Genomic DNA, 18,376 nt, shown 5'->3' with positions numbered 1-18,376 from the left:
TAAAAATGAAGAGTGGATATTATTGGGAAATAATTCTGCATAAGTTTATTGTATTTCTTGCAAGCAGAGGCATAATTACCTTTGTTCCAGACTCTCTTTTCAAGGATTTTTTTAATGCAAAATAGTTTTGAATGATAGAACTAGTGTCTCCTTCTGGAGCCAAGGGGAAGTGTCTTTCTCTCAGATCAAAGGCAGGCATACTCATGGTCAAGCATGATAAACACAGTGTATATGTCACCAAGGAACGATATGCGTACTGCCCATTAGCAAAGGTTCAAGGTTCCTGTGCTTGGGGTTCCTTTCCTGTAATGTAACCCATTGTCTGGGCAAGCATTGTATGGTCCTCTTTTTTTCCTGGGAGTTGGGGCTTGGGGAACCAGCACAAATCCTGATTTTCTAGCTACTGCTGTTGCTGTGAGTGATAAGCCTCTTTTTCCTTCTCTGACCAATGAGTCCTGTGCCTTCCACCAGCATCCATGGCAGGCTCACTTGTTAGCTTGGAAGTAGGGTAAAATTTCAGACCCTTCATAATTTTTCACAATTAGGAGCTATAAAAGATATACCTATACCCTCAATGGTGTAAGAGAGTTGACATCTATTTTCATCTCTATGAGGGACAAAATAATTGTTTCTTATAGGCATGGAATTCTTATTAAAGCAGTGATTCTGGTGTAGGTTCCTTCAATTTTTCTTTTTTGTCTTTATCAGCTTCCAAGTCGGCCATACTCGTCTGCATCAAGCTGGCTAGAGGGGAAAGAGCATTGAGGCATGTGCATGGGATATCTTCATGGGCCAAGCCTAAAAGCGGTACACAGCATTCACGTTGATGTTCCATCAACTGCAACTTGTTCAAACGTAACTCTTAGGGGAGAAATGAGGTCCAGTCCTGTGTCTGTGAAGAATAGAAATGGTTTTGGTGGAAAATTTTCCCCACAGATAGAAGCTATTTCCAACCAATAGCAACTTCATGTCTACAGTCGTGAAAGTGAGCAGGACATGACTTTAGCATGCCTAAAATCACAGGATGCATGAAGTAGAGTGTGGTAGAAGGTGAGAGGCTAGTCAGGAATCATCTTTTACCTTAGGTTGATAGATCTCTCCAAAGGTGACTGGTACATTCTGAAGCATTTTAATCATGGAAAAACACAATTAGGGAGAATACTTAGGAAGCTACAGCAATAGACTAAGTAGAAAAGGAAGACAATTTAAATACAGACAGTGACAAAAGAGATTCACTAATACAATCAACAAACAATTACTAAGTGCAAGCTAAGTGTTGGGTGTTGGGTATATGCCAAAATAGAACCAGTAATAAAAATACCAATTAGGTACCAATTAGATATAAGTGGTAAGAGAGATGGAATCGGATAATAGGTGGTGGGAGAATATCTGAGGAGAGGAATGAGGCAGAGAAATCATGAGATCAGTTTTGCATCATTGAAAATTATGTGCTTCTACAACATTTAGGTGGATTTGCTCAGTAGGCATTGCATTATTTATGTAAAGCTGAAGTTGCTTAGAAACGTCAATACAGAGATAGTAATGCCCAGAATGACACTGAAAATACCAAGATAGGGCTCTCACATCACACATACTCAACAATTATGTATTGACTTTATTTATATATTTATTTATATGCTGTTTAAAGGGAAACTTGTTACTCTTTGAACTTACTGAACACATTATAACTTTTTTCTGATTTCTTGGGTATTCAGATAGAGGGAATACAGATCCATGACTAGAAGACAAAATGGGAGTGTTAGATTCAAGAAGAAATGTAAAATAATATCAAGTATGCACATATTCTGCTTTGACTTAAATGGCTATAATTAGTGGGAGATTACACTTTAATTTCTTCAGATTGTTACTTCTGCCAGCTATACCAGTGATGCGAAGGAAGGTCCCAAGCTCTTTAATTGTACTCAGCATATTGTTATTACCTTAAAAAACACTATGTTCCTTTTTTGGGGTTAAACACTGCTGTTTAATAAAGTAGTATTCTTCATCCATGTATACTCCAAGCTAATTGCTGTTGAAAATGAGTCTCAGGAAACAATCAGCGATAATGAGACCACATGGCTTAAGATTGCCTAGTTTTGTTTTTGTTTTTTCATCCCTGCAATTTTAGGACTGGAGGTAATAAGAAAGAGGAATGAGCTTCTCTTTTTTACTCTGCCTTCCCATGCCATCCCACTATCTTATTGCCTGGTTGAAATGATGGCCACCCTGTAAATAAGGCATGATTTCATGATTGTCATCCAAAACTGAGCCTAAAGCTGAGGGACCCCATGTGTCCTCGCTCAAACCTCCACCCTCCCAACTGCATGCATCACGGCCTGCTCAGGAGATGCAGAGATGAGAATTCTTTTCCTTCTCAGTTAATTTTTGCTTATTGAATTGCCTGATTTCATGGAAATTGTGGAGGGTGGTATGTAAACATTGTAACAGGGATCATCTGGGTTCCCTTGCTGAGTTAATTAACACAGAATGCTAATAAAACCAGGTAACAGCTATGGACCCTAGAAAGGGCAGGGAGCATTGTGCTGTGTGGTGGAAACAAACTGGGTTGTGCATCCAAAATAGCCACTTTATCGGTGTGTGCCTGTGATTATTACAAGGACAGAGTGAGACAATGCAAACTGGTCAGCCCAGAGTCATCATCCTTTATGAAGGGCAAGACAAAAAAATAACTTTGAAGTACAGGTCATGCTAATCTGGGTCAGTTCCATCAGCTATCCATTAGAAGACCTTGATGATTGGTTACCCACACTTAACTGGGCTCAGAGATACCAGGAGCTTATGTTTGTCCAGTCTGGAAAGATGTAGCCTACTGCTGATTTTAACTGCAATATGAAGTTGAGAAAGTCAGTTTCCATTTTTCCTGGTTCAAACTAGTGTCCTTCTAAACATGATGTGACCATAATACTTAGTTTAGGAACAGAGGGGAATATCAAGGATTAGGTCCTCCTGGGGGGAGTTTATCCTTTAGGAAGCTGCATTTAGGTGCTGGTTGTGCTGTGTGACACAGACAAGAAATAAACAACACATCTTATTCTCTGACACAGGCCAGAAAACTGAATTCACACTTGGCAAGTTCAGGGTATGGCATCTGGATGATTGTGGCTGGTAGAAGTCTGTTAATACAAAGATCTAATTTCTTAATGAACTCTAACAATGGTACATTTATCATCACGCATAGAATTACTCAGCAGATTGTCTCTTTAGATCCTGAGTAAGTCTCCACAGTTTTATCTTTGAAATTCACCTTTTGGATTTTAATCATAATTAGACTGAATATCACTGGGTTGTAAAAAAAAATGACCTCATGTTGCTAATAACATAAACTTGGTATTTGGATTATATCATTATATCAATTTCTTACCTTTCTTAACTTTCCAGGGTGAGAACTTAATCCAACAAAGTGAAATTGTTTGACTTTTCAAGTAAACAAGTTTGATGACCTGTTATCTCTTTTTCTTACCTTGTATTTTTCATTTTAGGAATCATCCCAGCCATCTGGACTCCCTGAATATGTGAAAATAGTAGAAGTTGGACCTAGAGATGGATTGCAGAATGAAAAGGTAACTTGATATTAATTTTACACAATTTTTAAAAAATCTAAATATTTATTGAGTCTAAAGACATATGGTTTCATATGTTAGATGACTACATTTGTTCTTAGTTGCTACGTGAATTTATAAATCTTAAATAGTATTTGCTTTCAGTTAGGAATTAATTTTCTGTTTATGCTTCAATAAATAATTTATGCAAATTACTTATAATTCTTAATGTTTTCTTAGATTATAGTTCCTACAGATATAAAAATTGAATTTATCAATCAACTTTCCCAAACTGGCTTGCCTGTAATAGAAGTGACAAGCTTTGTGTCTTCCCGATGGATACCACAGGTATGCAAATCCATAATTCCTTAACTAGATTCTTAATTCAACATTGACAAGATTTAATGAACAGTGTGATATACATTGTGATATTAGCCTGATATATTCTGTAACAGCATAGCAAATTAGTAATTATTAGCCCATGCATTAAGATACAATTAAAGAAAAACCTCTTTAATGAAATATATAAATTAAGTCCTAAAAAGTTATTTGGACTTAGTTGTTAAAAAGTTATTTTGGGGCTTCCCTGGTGGCTCAGTGGTTGAGAGTCCGTCTGCCGATGCAGGGGACACAGGTTCGTGCCCCGGTCCGGGAAGATTCCACATGCAGCGGAGCAGCTGGGCCCGTGAGCCATGGCTGCTGAGCCTGCGCGTCTGGAGCCCATGCTCCGCAACGGGAGAGGCCACGACAGTGAGAGGCCCGCGTACCGCAAAAACAAAAAACAAAAACAAAAACAAAAAAGTTATTTGGAACTCCATCCTAAACCTGCAAGAGTGTATGGTCTGATATAATGAGTAGAGGCTAAGACTCTTAATAGCAGTTTAGGGTCCTGTCCTCCATTTACCATTTTACTGACTTTATGAGTGATCTGACTATCTCCAGGTGATTTATCTTTTTTGTCTGTTAGAAGGAAGTAATGCTGAGTGTTGCCTGATACCTTCTCCATTATAATCCTATTTTAAGCAGTGAGAAATGTAGACATGCTCTCTTTTTTTTAATGCTTATATTTGCTAGAGGGTTATATATATTCATATATATTGATGAAAATATATGTATTCATCAAAGACAAGGCAAAGGTAGTCATCCAGAACCTTCTCTTCAAGAGGATAGAGCCTTATCCAGAGTTGTCTGGCATATGGCAAATCATCACTTCTGAGACTTGGCCCTGATCTTTGAAACGTGATTAATAATTAGCAAACAGTGACACCCCCCCACTCCTTTCCCAATCCAATTCTCATTCCCTGGATCCCTGGATTCCTTGGACCCTGTTCTCATTCCTTGGATCTTTCAGTCTCTGCCCAGCACTTAACTTCACTGATTACTTCTTCATCTGATTCCCTTGGTTTCCTCTATAATCCTCTTTCACTTATCCCCCTCCATTGCTCTTTTTGTCACCCCTGACAATCATTTCCCCACCACCAAGTTTAAGGTTCCCTTGAGATTCTTTAGTAATTTTCTCTGCCTGTGCTTTCCTCTTTGCCAACCCTTCCAAAATCAAAAGTTGCTTCTGAGCGGATGACAATTCTATATTTCCAGTCCTGTCCTCTCTGATAAGTTTCAGCTGGACGTGCCATTAGCACCTGAAACTCAGCAGGTTCAAAGTCAGACTCATCATTGTTGATCCTACTTTATGCTCATAGCCTAACTGTTCCTTAGGGAATCTTGAATTTGAATTCTCAAAAGTCTTTTATATCTGGTCAGTTACTGACCAGTTACTGGTCAGTTACAAAAATTCTTCCTCCTCAGGAGAGCCTATTCCTGAGTCTCTTCTTTTCAATCCCATGGATGTATTAGTAATCCATACACTTATGGACTAATTATCGAGATAGTCCCTTCAATGATATTCCTAAGCACTGTTTCTCCCTTCCTTATGTATTTTGCCTATTGCTTCTAAGATAATCTCCCAGAAATACTAGCCTCCCCAAACTCACAACCTCAGTTCTTTAGAACCTTCCTTCTCCCTGTTAAAAAAGTCTGGAAACCTGGCCTGGGGTTCAAGGTCTCTTTACCTGGCCCTACTTCCTTTTGCAGAAGCTCCTGGCAAGCCAAACTGCCTCTTGTTCCTACTTACATCCTGACTCTGTAGCTATACAGCACTTTATCTATATTCATTTATGTACATCTCAGTTTCTACACTGCCCTGCAGTTATAGCAAGATGGTGTAAGAAGGCTTAAAACATTAAAGCCCTTTTAATTACAAGGTGTTGGAAACAACAGAAACCACAAAAGGATTAATAGTATTAGTAATACATCACTTTTCACAGAGTCAGTGTTCAAATATCAGGGTTACTTTGATTTCTCCTCAAAACAATCACGTTTCTTCATCCCAGTTGCCACTGTATATAATCCTATATATTTTTTATAAATATTGTCTGATGATCTGCTTCCTAGACTCTGAGAGTTATGGAGGTAGTGACTGTGTCTCTCTTGTTCATCACTTGTATCCCCAGTGCTTGGTGCAGTAAGTAGGTGCTCAATAAATATCATGACATGAATAATGAATCCATCAGCCTGAAACCATAATAACATGGCTCAATTCTCTGGCATGGACAAGTAACTCTTACTTTTTGATCATGTATTTGGTCTTGTGTAACGAAGGCCACAAATATTTTCCTTAGGAAGACACAAACAGCTTGATGAGACTAGACATATTTCTTTGACTTATCATTTTGTAAAATGTGAGGTATTATTATTTTACTAGCTGTCATGTGAGACCCTTTATCATCTTTAAGTCTTCATGACATTGCCTCTTTATTTGATTTAGTTAATGCTCTTTTCACATATTTGATTATTGTTGGAGAGAAACTGGGTATGCTGGTGTAATTTCAGAGTAAAGTTTAGGAAGTAAAGTTTAATGATGACCAACCAAAGTTATATTTCAGATTTTATATTTTCCTAGTCCTTTTCAAGATACTTTTATTTCCCAATGGTTTTGTGAAGCTGCCTACAAAATACGCCTCTTTACCACAGTGATGCTCAGGAAATTCTCTTATTCCACAGTACTGGAATTGTTTGATGGATTATTCTTCAGTCTGATCTAGGACACACCCCGGGACATTTCAAAGGATGAGACTAGAGCCCCTTGCAGAGAGCCACTCTTCTCCTTGAACAGCTACTTAAAAGAAAAAAGGGACAAAACAAAGGGAAGGCCGTCCCTCTGTGAGCAGTAATAGGAAAATGCCTTCTGGCCTCACAGGAAGTAGATACATTTGATGGGACTATAAAATAACATGATTCATTGACTTAACCTATTGAGATGTAATGAACTCGGTCTAGGCTCAAAGTATTATTGAATAACTGACCGAATTCTTCACAAGCTCGTGAGGACAGCTGTGGCAGGGCAGAGGTACCTCTGTTCTGTGTTCTGTCTACACTCTGTCTGGAGCTGGAGTAAGTGACTTAACCTCCTTGAACCTTGGGAATCCCAGCAATGAAGCCTGCAGCCTGGGAGGGTTTAGGGCAATAAAGCCCATGAATGGGTCCCTGTCTGTGGATGCCCAGAGTCCAGGGCACCTGACCCCAACCGGGCTCATCAGTGTTATCTGAGCGTATGCCTGACCGACAGACAACTGACTGACTTATTCCGGGTTCCATGCAGGTCAGTTACCTTCTCTGGGATAAACAGCCTTTTTCTGAAAGATTGAAGTATGTGTTTAGTTTAAATATTGGCTCGGAAAAAAAAGAAAATAAAGGTACTCATCCTTCAAATACTAAGGAATATGTTATATATTTCACTTTTAATACTCATCTGGTTACATGCATTCCAAGTCAAAAAAAAAAAAAAAGAAAAAGGAGTGTTTTAAATAAATCACATATCTGTAAAAGAGCAGTGTGCCTGGATCAAAGATAATATCGAACTGAACTTCCAAAGTTATACTGGTCACATATTACATAGCACATCAAGGGTTTTTCAAAGAACAGTCTTGAGAGCATCCCATGTTTTACAATTTGTTTTTCTATAGTGGTGTTTGGATTCTAGATTTCACTGAGCTTGCGTGAGTGAGCCTTTTCTATTGTTGTGGTTGGAGGTTATCTCATTATGTAACTGCCAATTTCATTGTTCTGTTGCTAACGAAAAAGGCCTTAAATCAACAGAACTAACTTATAATGGTAATTTGAACTTTTATATTATAACCTCTCATTTTTAAAAAAAAATTTATTTTTTATTGAACTATTGTTGATTTACAACGTTGTATTATTTTCAGGTGGACAGCAAAGTGATTCAGTTATACATAAACGTATCCTTTTCCAGGTTCTATGACCTCTCATTTTTTGAGAAAATGTCATGACACCAGGCTCGTCTAGCTCAGAATAATGTCTGAGATTTGTGACAGAACGATTTTAGTGCACCAGCTTACATGTAATTTTCTGAATAATTTCTAATCCTTCTAAAGATCCTGAATGTGGCTCGAAATTGGTATTCTGTTAATTCTCTGCATCTTCTTCTGTTTCTTTCCCTTAAACTGGGTCATGGGAAGAGTCCTCCGGTTTATGTTTAGATTGCTGCTTGCTCACTTATTTCTTTTTTTAGCATTTCAAAACGTTTTTACAGCTTCCCTCCTACTGTTTTGTTTGGCAACAGCTTTTCTAACTAAAGCAGCTGAAAGAAAAGTTCCACAGTAGCAGGGTGCCATATAAAACAGGATCCCACACCTATAATCTAAATGGCCAGAAATGATAAAATACTTGCCATTAAAAAATACATGTTCTTTACAACTTATCTGGAAAAAGGGTTTCCTTAGAGTGACATATAATCTAAGGACATTTGAAATGAGTCCACATAGCCCCTCACTTCAGTGGAGCGAACAGCAGTAAGAGTAGAAAGAAAATGTGTTTATAAAAACTCGATGGGTTTACTGCAACTTTGGAATGTGGCTCTCAGTAATGAGCCTTTTAAATCATTATAAATACAATAATTTTTGAAGGTGAGCTAGAGTTTTCCATTATCTTTAATGTAGCCATTTGGTTTTAAACACGTTCATTCACATGAGTGATTAAAGTGAATACCATTTATTTAAAAATAAGAATACATGAAAAGTACAAGACACTGTATGTTTATGTCTGTCGTATACAAAGTCTCAGTTATAAATATTTGCTCTCTGTCTCATTAACTTTTAACTTTTGGAATGGGTGGGTCCCAAGTCTGGCCACATCAGCAAGGGGCAGAAATAGATTTTCTCTGTAAAGTAGAAAGAAATATACATAAAAGGCTGTAAAAATTATTTACCAATCAGTCTAACACTTAAAAATATGGCCCAAGCACAGTGTAAGCAGGAAGGAATGTGTAAACTTCTCCTTGCCCTCCTTTTAGTGGTGATGCAATTAATGCTTTATCGGTAATGAAAACACATTTACTGGATTGAAGTTTAAGACTTAGATTTACATGGATGAGGTGCAGGAGACAGTAGCTTCTGCTCCTGAGCGCCCCCTGGCTTCTTTTTCTTGTTCTGCTCTTTTTGAGGGGGATGGGTGTGTGAAGAGGCAAGGAAGGGGGTAATTTGGCAGAGATGTTGAGTGTGTGTGTGTGTGTGTGTGTGTGTGTGTATGTGTGTGTGTGTGTGTGTGTGAGCGTGACTGAAGGAGAGAGAAAGTGGAAGAACTGGTGTGGAGAGCTTTTGGGGAGAGCCCCGGAATTCTTTTGCTTATAAGGCACAGTGTCCTTGGCAAGGTAATTTCATCTTCTGCGAGTCTCATCCCCTATATCCTAGAGGAGTTGCCCTCTGCCATCGGCCAGAGAGGAGCCTGGTGAAATTTACAAGACCGCAGTTCCCATTTCGTGGGGTTACAGGAGTCCTTTCACCCAGATAGGCTAGTTAGGATATCACATGGTGATTTAGAATTGCAAAGGTGAGTGTTGCAAGAGACAAGCAAACATGGTATGCCTTTCATAGCCAAGCCTTATAAATTTTCTAGCATCACTTTTCCATACCATATTAGTTGATGTAGTTACAAAGCCACCCAGTTTCAAAGGGAGGGGATCCATGCCACCTCTTGACTGGGGAGGGGCGTTGTAGAGGAGCACATGGGTGGGGAGATATCATTGGAGCCATTTTTCTAATCTGTGACACTTGTTTTTTAAAATGATCTAGTAATTAATCTAGTTCTGCATGTGTTTTTTCTTACTGATAATTAAAGAATAAATACAGCTGATAGAAACACGGGTTCTGCATTGTGAAACCCCCAAATTCCAAAAATATATATATATATTTTAGTACTCTCAGGGCTGCTAATGTTTACCTGACTCCTATCCACTCCCTATATACAATTGTGTTGCCTCACATGGGAGTCAGGTTGGTATTTGAGTGATTAACATGAAATGCAATATTTTAAAGTGGCTCCATCCTTCAATTACGTCATTGCTACTGTTGTCACAGAGGGCATGCAAATTGCCTAAAGCATAGTCACAGATTTTTAAAACACCTTTGTCTCTCTCAGAAAAGAACATGGAAATATGAAAATGTTTTCTTCTTTTTATTAGGATGGTGAGCACTACATGTTTTTTCTTTTTGAACTTGTTTAAGGTTATACTTTGGAACAAAATTGGAAAAAAAATGAGTTGCTAGCACTGTACATATTACTTGGCATTCAACACTAACTCATTCTCGACCTAAGATGTAATTTCACTTCTGTGTGCAAAGAAAAAAGCAAAGCTTATAACGAAAAGCAATAATGTCACAATTCTACTGGTTAGATTTTCTTATTTTTTTCACATCGTAGGGTATAATTCAATATTTTTTTAGACTTTTTTCCCCATGAGGCCAAAAACTATGATTCTACTCAAAGATTTACTATGCTCAGCATGCACTGCTTTTCTAATTGCTTAATCTGATCAATTACATTTTGACTAAAAATTTGTTGTTTTGGTTCTTAGATTTATGAAATGTACCAAAAATGTTCAAATAAAATACTTTATCTCAATTTTTATTCAATTATATTGTGCTTATCAAATTTTGTCTAAGTTTACCCATGAAAGAAAGAAACTTTCAAAGGCATTTTGATCATATGAAAATTCCATTTTTGTATATGATTAAAATTATATTAAAATTGGACCATGAATTATCAGTATGCAGCGACAGTTTGAAAGGTCTTGCATATAATACAATTGCATAAAAGCTGAATAGAGTACAGTTTGGCACAGAAAGACTTGATTCTAACTTTTTAATGGCATTTTCTGCATTATGCTGATTAGTTTGTCAATCTTATTTTACTATAAACTAATTCCATTGATATAACTCCTGACTAAGCCACTTAACATGCAATCCACTTTAAGAGAAGCAGAGTTTGTCCTGTGGACCAGACTCCAAGGAACTAAAGTATTTCCTGGGTGCCACGGTTATGACTCTCACGGGAAGAATCACAGCCATTAGTGAAAACCAGGTTTAAAGTTTAAAGTGTTAAGATTAAATGTGGACTGTTTTGATCATATGTTTTAAGTATGCCAAGCATCACTTGTTTTTAAGAATTCACGATCCTTGTACGTTGAACACTGAAAATGAAACATATACTAATTATTTTAAAATTGATTATGGTTTTAAAAGACATGTTTTGTTGATATGTTTTTAAAGAATTATTATTCCAGTTAATTTTTAAAAATAAAAATAAAGTATTTTTTCCTAATTTTTAGATATACACACAGACAGACAGACACACACACACACACACTACACGCACACTGATCTAATATTGCCTGGTTAAATTGCTGGAAAGTTCTCTAGGAGTCATATGGAATAGTAAACATTGGAAATTAGATAAATCTGAATGCTAGAAGTAACATTACATTCCAAAAATAATATTAAGCAATAGGTTAGTTTTATATTTCAAACTGACACATTAATGAGACTTATATATGCTAACATTTCACTTCTTCCATATTTGATAAAATAAAAGGAATACAAATGTATATTATTCACTTAGAGTAAATATAAAACATTTACATTCTTATACTTAAAATTTTTTAACCAAATTCATTTATCCTGAATATCCAATTTATCAAATTAAAGGCTGATTGGAATTATATTTTTAGAATAATAGAATATTTTGTAACATCTATGAATTTTAGCTATTTGTTCATCGTCAATGTATAGGACATTCTTTTGAAGAATGCTGTTCATTTTATAAATATCTTGGATAACTTCAAATTTGTAAAGGCAAAAGTTCAGAGTTTAAAACTGAGCTGCTTTAATTGTTCTAGGCACTCACATTCCTGTTTGCTTTATAAACTAAATTAAGTACTCTTTGAAATATCAACATATTGAAGCAAATTCACACTAACAACTTGAGAGCATTAATAGTACTTACTCCAGACCTTGTACTGCTGTGATGTGGGACTATCAAGAAATTTTAACACTGTTCTTAGTCAAGACTGATGCATCATGTATTGAATTCAGCTTATAGTATATAGTAAGAAACATATTTCTTAGTAGTCCCAAAATAGTTATTTCTTCACAAGTCCTCCAGGTTGTAGGTTTCCTGAGCTTTCAGTGACATCATTGCATCTGGTTAGAAATAACAACATACACATTTTCTGGCAGAAAATCTGAGACCTGACTCTTACTTATTTCTGATATGATTTGGCAAAGTATTTTCATCCTTTATGCCTTGGATTCTTTCCATTCATTTATTCACCCATTCACTGCTTTTATTGTGTCTCTGTTAAACACTGCATTGAATTCTTTTTTGTAATCAAAAATTGAATAATGTGTGGTTGATAGCAATATCTGTATAATGATCCAATTGTAAAGTTAAAATGGGTAATAAGAATGAAATCACTAAAAAAAAATTGACTCATATAATGGGGTTATAAAATCAAGTGAATATCTGTAAATGAGCTGTCATAAAATAGAACCTAGGAATCCAAATATGTTCAACAGTTTATCTTTAAGAGGTTGTCTGTCCAGGCTTTTCAAGTTTTGTCTTCTGTAGTGCTTAGCCAGACAGAGCTCTTCAGAGCCATACGATGTCAAATCATTGCAGTTAGATCTTACAGGCTATTGTGACTGCATTGCTTGCCAGCATAACAAGAACTTTTTTGCTACAGCGCTCTCTTATTGCCAGTGAGATGGTCTGCCTCAAACCTCCCAAGCTTCCCCTCTGCTCACCAGCGCAGCTCTCCACTGTGGGCAGGGGGGCTTCCAGAAGGAAGTGTAAGTATAGAGGGGAAAGTCCATTTACAGTCATCGAGAATGAATACAATTAGACACAGTATTTTAAAAGTCACTTCTGCTCCCATGCATGAGAAATAACACTGTTGACAGTGTTATTAACAAACACAAAGGCATGATATATGAGAGGCAACACAGTTGAATGGAAAGAAAATTATACTGGGAGCTTTGAGACTTCTTGCCCCTACTTCAGAGTCATGTTGGGAACATGATTGTTTTGACATGGGACGACCAGGAGGGTGGTCACCAAAGGCATTGACCCGGACAAAGAATCACTAATGCATATTTGTTATGTTTGCCTTAGGAAACGGGAAATGTTATTGAATAAGATGACTCTGGTTTCTCTGTCTGGAACATTGGTCTCCTAGTGTATAACCCACAAATCCATTGGGTAGATTGCGTTTATTTTATAATTTAAAAATGAATATTTGTAGACATTAATAGATTATGATGAAAATGGCTTGCAGGTTTCACAGTAAAAGAGTGTGGGTCATGTATGCTACTTGCTTGGGTCACTCCTGAGAAGCCTGCACATTCCTTCCCATAGAGGGCGGTACAGAGGCCCTTAGAACACAAAGGTAATGTTGAATAAGGAAGCACAGGAAATTATACACAGCCCAAATTAGTTTTTATGCTTCTGGACTTAAGAAGTTTTGTGAGTATGGTGTCAGACCATTTTAGCAGTGGCAGCCAAGACAGGGTACTGGGTAGAAAAAAAAAAAAACCTAGATGTTCAATTTTCCAGAGATTTCCTGTGTTTATTATTGTAAGACTGTGATTTATTAAAACTGTCTTACTTCGTCAAGCAGACCAAGATTTCCTCTGTGCTACTGAGGCTAAGATATATGGGGTTTGTGGAAAGAGTCTGTGAATGAGACAGGGTTGGAGTACCCAGGCTATAAGCTATTCATGGCTGGGTAGAGCGTTTTCACTTATGGCTGTCAGGAAGGGTGCTTAGTCCCATTTTTTTCTCATGGCTGAATTTACGAATGTGTACCTTTAAGAGGAGTTACTGCTCAAATTGAGTTTTGAGTTATAGGTTCTGAAACCACATTATTTACATTTGTATAGTAATCTGTGGCATGTGTTGAAGAAATGACACGTCCTGTATCCATCCTTCCTGTTGCATAAGGAAAAGTATTACCATAAATGAGATATCATCTAGCCAGTGGAGATAGTATGCAAACACCTTCTGATATTGTCTGCTCATTTTGAAGAGATCTGAATGCTGTCCTGGGTGATGGTGGGGTAAAAAAATCCTTCAAATATATTTTTAAAAAATTATTCAACACAGTGTATTAGTGAGGGTTATAGGTCCATGAGGATAAATCTATTTCCTGGCAAAATTTAAGATGGTTTATTTAGCAGAGACTTTATAAAAATACATATACCCAGAAATATTATGGATATACCAAGAATAAGACATGCCAAACTGAACTCAAATGGTAAGGAAAAGAGATACTGTAGACACCATAGATCTTTATTTCAGATAGATTCTTAACTATCTTGATGACATGACTAAGAGCGAGGTAGGAAATTTCAACCAGGCTTGGAGTCTCCGAAATGTTATTATTTTTCTTTAATCAATGGAACTTTTTTCACCCTGGATGAGACTTTATTTAGAACCTCAATATACGATACAGACAGAAAAATTACCACAAAATATTTGTATAGTTTCCTCCCAAGACCCTGGATGGGGCCCTAGCAATGTGCTCACCTGGTCATGTGTTTCAGTAAAATTTACAAAAGTTAGAGATTTTTGAAGATATTTAGACAATATGGAGGATGTGCTTAACAAAGAGGAATTAGAGAGTGTGCTTTACAGTCAGACAGGGTCCCGTCCCTTCTCCCCCACTCACTGGGTGATTCTCCTCATCCTTTCCATCTCTGTCTACTTCTTCTTCTACAGAAACTGTCCCTCTCATGGTGGTTAAAAATGTTTGAAGAGGGCTTCCCTGGTGGCGCAGTGGTTGAGAGTCCGCTTGCCGATGCAGGGGACACGGGTTCGTGTCCCAGTCCGGGAAGATCCCACATGCCGCGGAGCGGCTGGGCCCGTGAGCCATGGCCGCTGAGCCTGCGTGCCTGGAGCCTGTGCTCCACAACGGGAGAGGCAACAACAGTGAGAGGCACACGTACCGCAAAAAAAAAAAAAAAAAAAAGATGGAGTATCTTACCTGGATTTTAGATTCTACTCTAAACACATTTGCCATTTAAAAACAGTGCTAACTTCAACTCTGAGTGATTCTACTCCATCGCACAATACAGTTGCCTCACCAGAGCCACCATAATGTGTTGAATAATTTCTGTGGTGATGCAAAACAACTCAACTCCTCTCAGGAAGTTTGCATTCTCCTTATTGACTCACTCTTACTGAGTTAAAATCATAAAGGAAAAAGTTTTATGTGTCATACACGTGTGTGAGACTTTCACATAAAAAAAATTATGGTAAATGCACCTCTGGAACTTAGTGACCTGTACAATGTGATATCTTTGTAATTATACTTGTTCTGGGAAAAGGAAAAAAAAATGTTCATCAGTGATTAGATTCTAAATGAACGTCTCACACAACATATATTCAGTTGGAACTGAACAAAATTTACTCAATGAATATTTTGTTTTCTCTATCAACTGTTATTCAGAAGAGAGGTAAAGGGTATAGATACTTTTACTTTTCATTTCATTGGACTTGAAAATGAAAGAAGGGTATGAATTTAAAAATTAATTTCTATAGAATATCTCCATAATTATCAGAAGAATTTTAATAAACAATTATGTTTTAAGTTTGGGCTTATTAAACCCTTTCCTTTTATAGTATACTAGAGTATAATTTATCATAGAAATTATATTTGCATATATAATATATGAATAGTTGTGCTTTATGACTATTTTTTAATAATTTCATACTTTATGCATAGTCTTACTCCATTAAACTCTATGAATATTTTGCTCCTTTAAAAAACATGCCCCTGAGTTATTTACATTTGGCCTAGATAAGGGTTAGCTTAAATATTTGTCATTATTCTACTTTAGGTTGCAAAGAAAAATACTTCCTTACCTGCTTCATAGAACTTCAGATCACATGGCATTTGTATTATTTTGTATTTTTGGTATGTACACACACACACATACACACACATTTCCCACCACTAGCCTGTGTATTATATGTATATGGACTGCCTCTGCATCATTTTTTAATGCCATAATGTTAGATATATTGTAAGTGTATAAAAAGTTGAAATGAGTCAATATTCAAACATTGAAGGGCATTTAAAAAGTCCATTTTTAAGGTCTCACGATATTTTAAAATTAGCTTTTGTATCCACCAATGACAAATTTTATAGTCTATTTGTAAAATATATACTCATATGCATTATTTTGAAATTCCAATAATCTCAGGGAATTCGGATGAGCACTTAACAATGCTTAAACTGTATTTTAGCCATTGCTGTTGTCTGGAGAACACATTGAAAGCATAAATATTTGGGAGAGATTATTATATTCAGATAATGACAAAGTACTAGTAAAATGTCTAAATATGTGTAATGTGGAGTGTCCAAATATAATCACCCCATGATAGAGTTAGTAGCAAGTAAAATAAAAGCTCTAAATAAAAGCTCTAAAAATTACATTCTAATTTTTGTGATGCTTTGCATATCTTTAAGATGCTTGCAAATTATTGCACAATTATTGTGACTATTTGAATCCATATCAAAATCTGGATACCTAGAACAATTGATTCACCACGGTATAGCCTGTTTGATTGGCTAGGTAGGTATGGCCATTCCCACACCATGGCCAGATGATGGCAAATCCTGTTACTAACCAAATAATGGGAATTTTTATGATCTTAAATGAAAAGTTACAGCAAAATCTTAAAAATATGTTAATTCAAACCAGATGTAGAAAGATTTTGTTAAGATGTCAAAATAGTACTGTAAAGGAATAGTTCTATTATTGTTTGACTAATAGTTAGACTTTAGACATTAAAATAACATCAAGATTGAAGTATAATATAAACTCTCTGAGTAAAAAAATAAAGTAAAGCAAGGATTTTATACCTTTAATTGAAACCTGCTCTACTTTATTCACTGTAATAAAATTATATCCTATCATGATTTCCTAAAGCTCTTTACATAATTGTCTTTATTGACCAAATTTAGCCAGAATACTATTATGTCTTAAATGACCTCATTATAGTGTGGCTGTTTTTAAAAAGGAAAATGTTCTGATTTGTTGGATTCTAATTAATGTATTTATCATAATTTCATTAATTTCAATGATTATCAAAGTTTAGCTTTCATGACCTGGGAATTTGGTTACTGTCATCTCTGCTTATTTTCTAGTTCTGCTGATTGAAATATCTATTAAGTCACAGTTTAATTACATAAGTTTCTACATAACGATTCAAGATTTTTGTTAAACTACATATAGAGTGAAATAGTCACTTACAGGTTAATATGGCCTATATTTCTTGAAGATTAAAATTTGTCTTGTCTCCTTCATGCTGTGATGCACTGCCACACCTTATTCTCTAACTGCATATTGGTTTGAGAAGCACTCTTTATTGATTTCTGTTATGTTAATGTAAATGTGTCTCATAAATAAACATACTGTGTTTAGTTAGACATAAGAATTAGTAATATCAATGAACATTATTCTCTAGTAAGAGTGTTTTAGATTTCATTACAATGTCCTAAAACTAGCAGTAACTTTACTTGTCTTTCTGACTGAAATTAGGAATAAGTGCTCTAAATTTTTTATGATAATTTATGAGTGCATGTTTGCATATACATGTGTGTGAGAGAGACACACAGAGAGACAGAGACAGAGAGACAGAGCTCACACTCTAGCCTCAGACACAAACTGGATATATAATCAAGAACTATGTTGAAATCTGCACAAATGTTAACTATTTTTAAAAGAAGTTATAAAAGAGTGAGGATTACATTTTTGAGTAAAGTCACCTTCCTTATACTACCAGCCACTGTGTCCTATTAATTTTTCTCTGGTAATTCCATTCCCAGTGCCATTTCAGTGCAGTGGAACCTGTCACAAGCTGCATCCTCACCATTGCCTGAGAATTGCCTCTCTTTTCTCTTGACTGCCCTCTGCACCTCTCCCAAGTTAATCGTTCTAAAATACTGCATCTATCCCAGTCTTCCCTTGCTAATTCAGCAACCACTCTTCATGGCTGTCTATTGTCTTCACAATAAATCCTAAATTTTTAGAATAATGTGAACCTAACTCAAGACACATCAAAGTGTGTGGCCCCCTGTTTTAATTTATAATCTATTTCTTGATTGTTTACCAATAATCTTTTCTAGCTGGATAGTGTATTCCTACTGCTACACCCACCTCTTCCTCTTTTCCAACCCTATTGATTTTTCAGTGTTTCAGCCTTTATGGCTTTGTAATGAATTATCTGAGAATTTAGTGGTGTCAATAAACATTTGCCATGCTCATCAAATCTTAGGGTCAGAATTTGAACAGAGTACAGGAGCAAAGTTGTCTCTGGTACACAGAGTCTGGGGCCTCAGGCTGAATCACCTGGAGCTCCTTCAATCACAAGTTTAAGGGTTAGGGTTAGGGTTATGG

The 18,376-nt window shown here is 36.4% G+C and overlaps 1 protein-coding gene across 3 annotated transcripts in view; it reads left to right on the top strand.

Moving 5' to 3' along the window:
- HMGCLL1 (3-hydroxymethyl-3-methylglutaryl-CoA lyase like 1) overlaps positions 1–18,376 on the top strand; it is a 136,907-nt gene that overhangs the window by 46,987 nt on the left and 71,544 nt on the right. For all 3 annotated transcript variants that reach the window (XM_029243520.1, XM_029243519.1, XM_029243518.1), the window contains exons 2-3: positions 3,501–3,581; positions 3,801–3,908. In XM_029243520.1, coding sequence (XP_029099353.1) covers positions 3,501–3,581; positions 3,801–3,908 — 189 coding nt within the window. The remainder of the gene's footprint in view (positions 1–3,500; positions 3,582–3,800; positions 3,909–18,376) is intronic.

Source organism: Monodon monoceros, unplaced genomic scaffold, assembly GCF_005190385.1.
Source record: "Monodon monoceros isolate NGI ecotype Baffin Bay Population unplaced genomic scaffold, NGI_Narwhal_1 Super_Scaffold_3, whole genome shotgun sequence".
Lineage (NCBI taxonomy): Eukaryota > Metazoa > Chordata > Mammalia > Artiodactyla > Monodontidae > Monodon > Monodon monoceros.
Note: the sequence above shows the minus strand (reverse complement) of the source record. Positions and strands in the feature narration are given on the sequence as shown.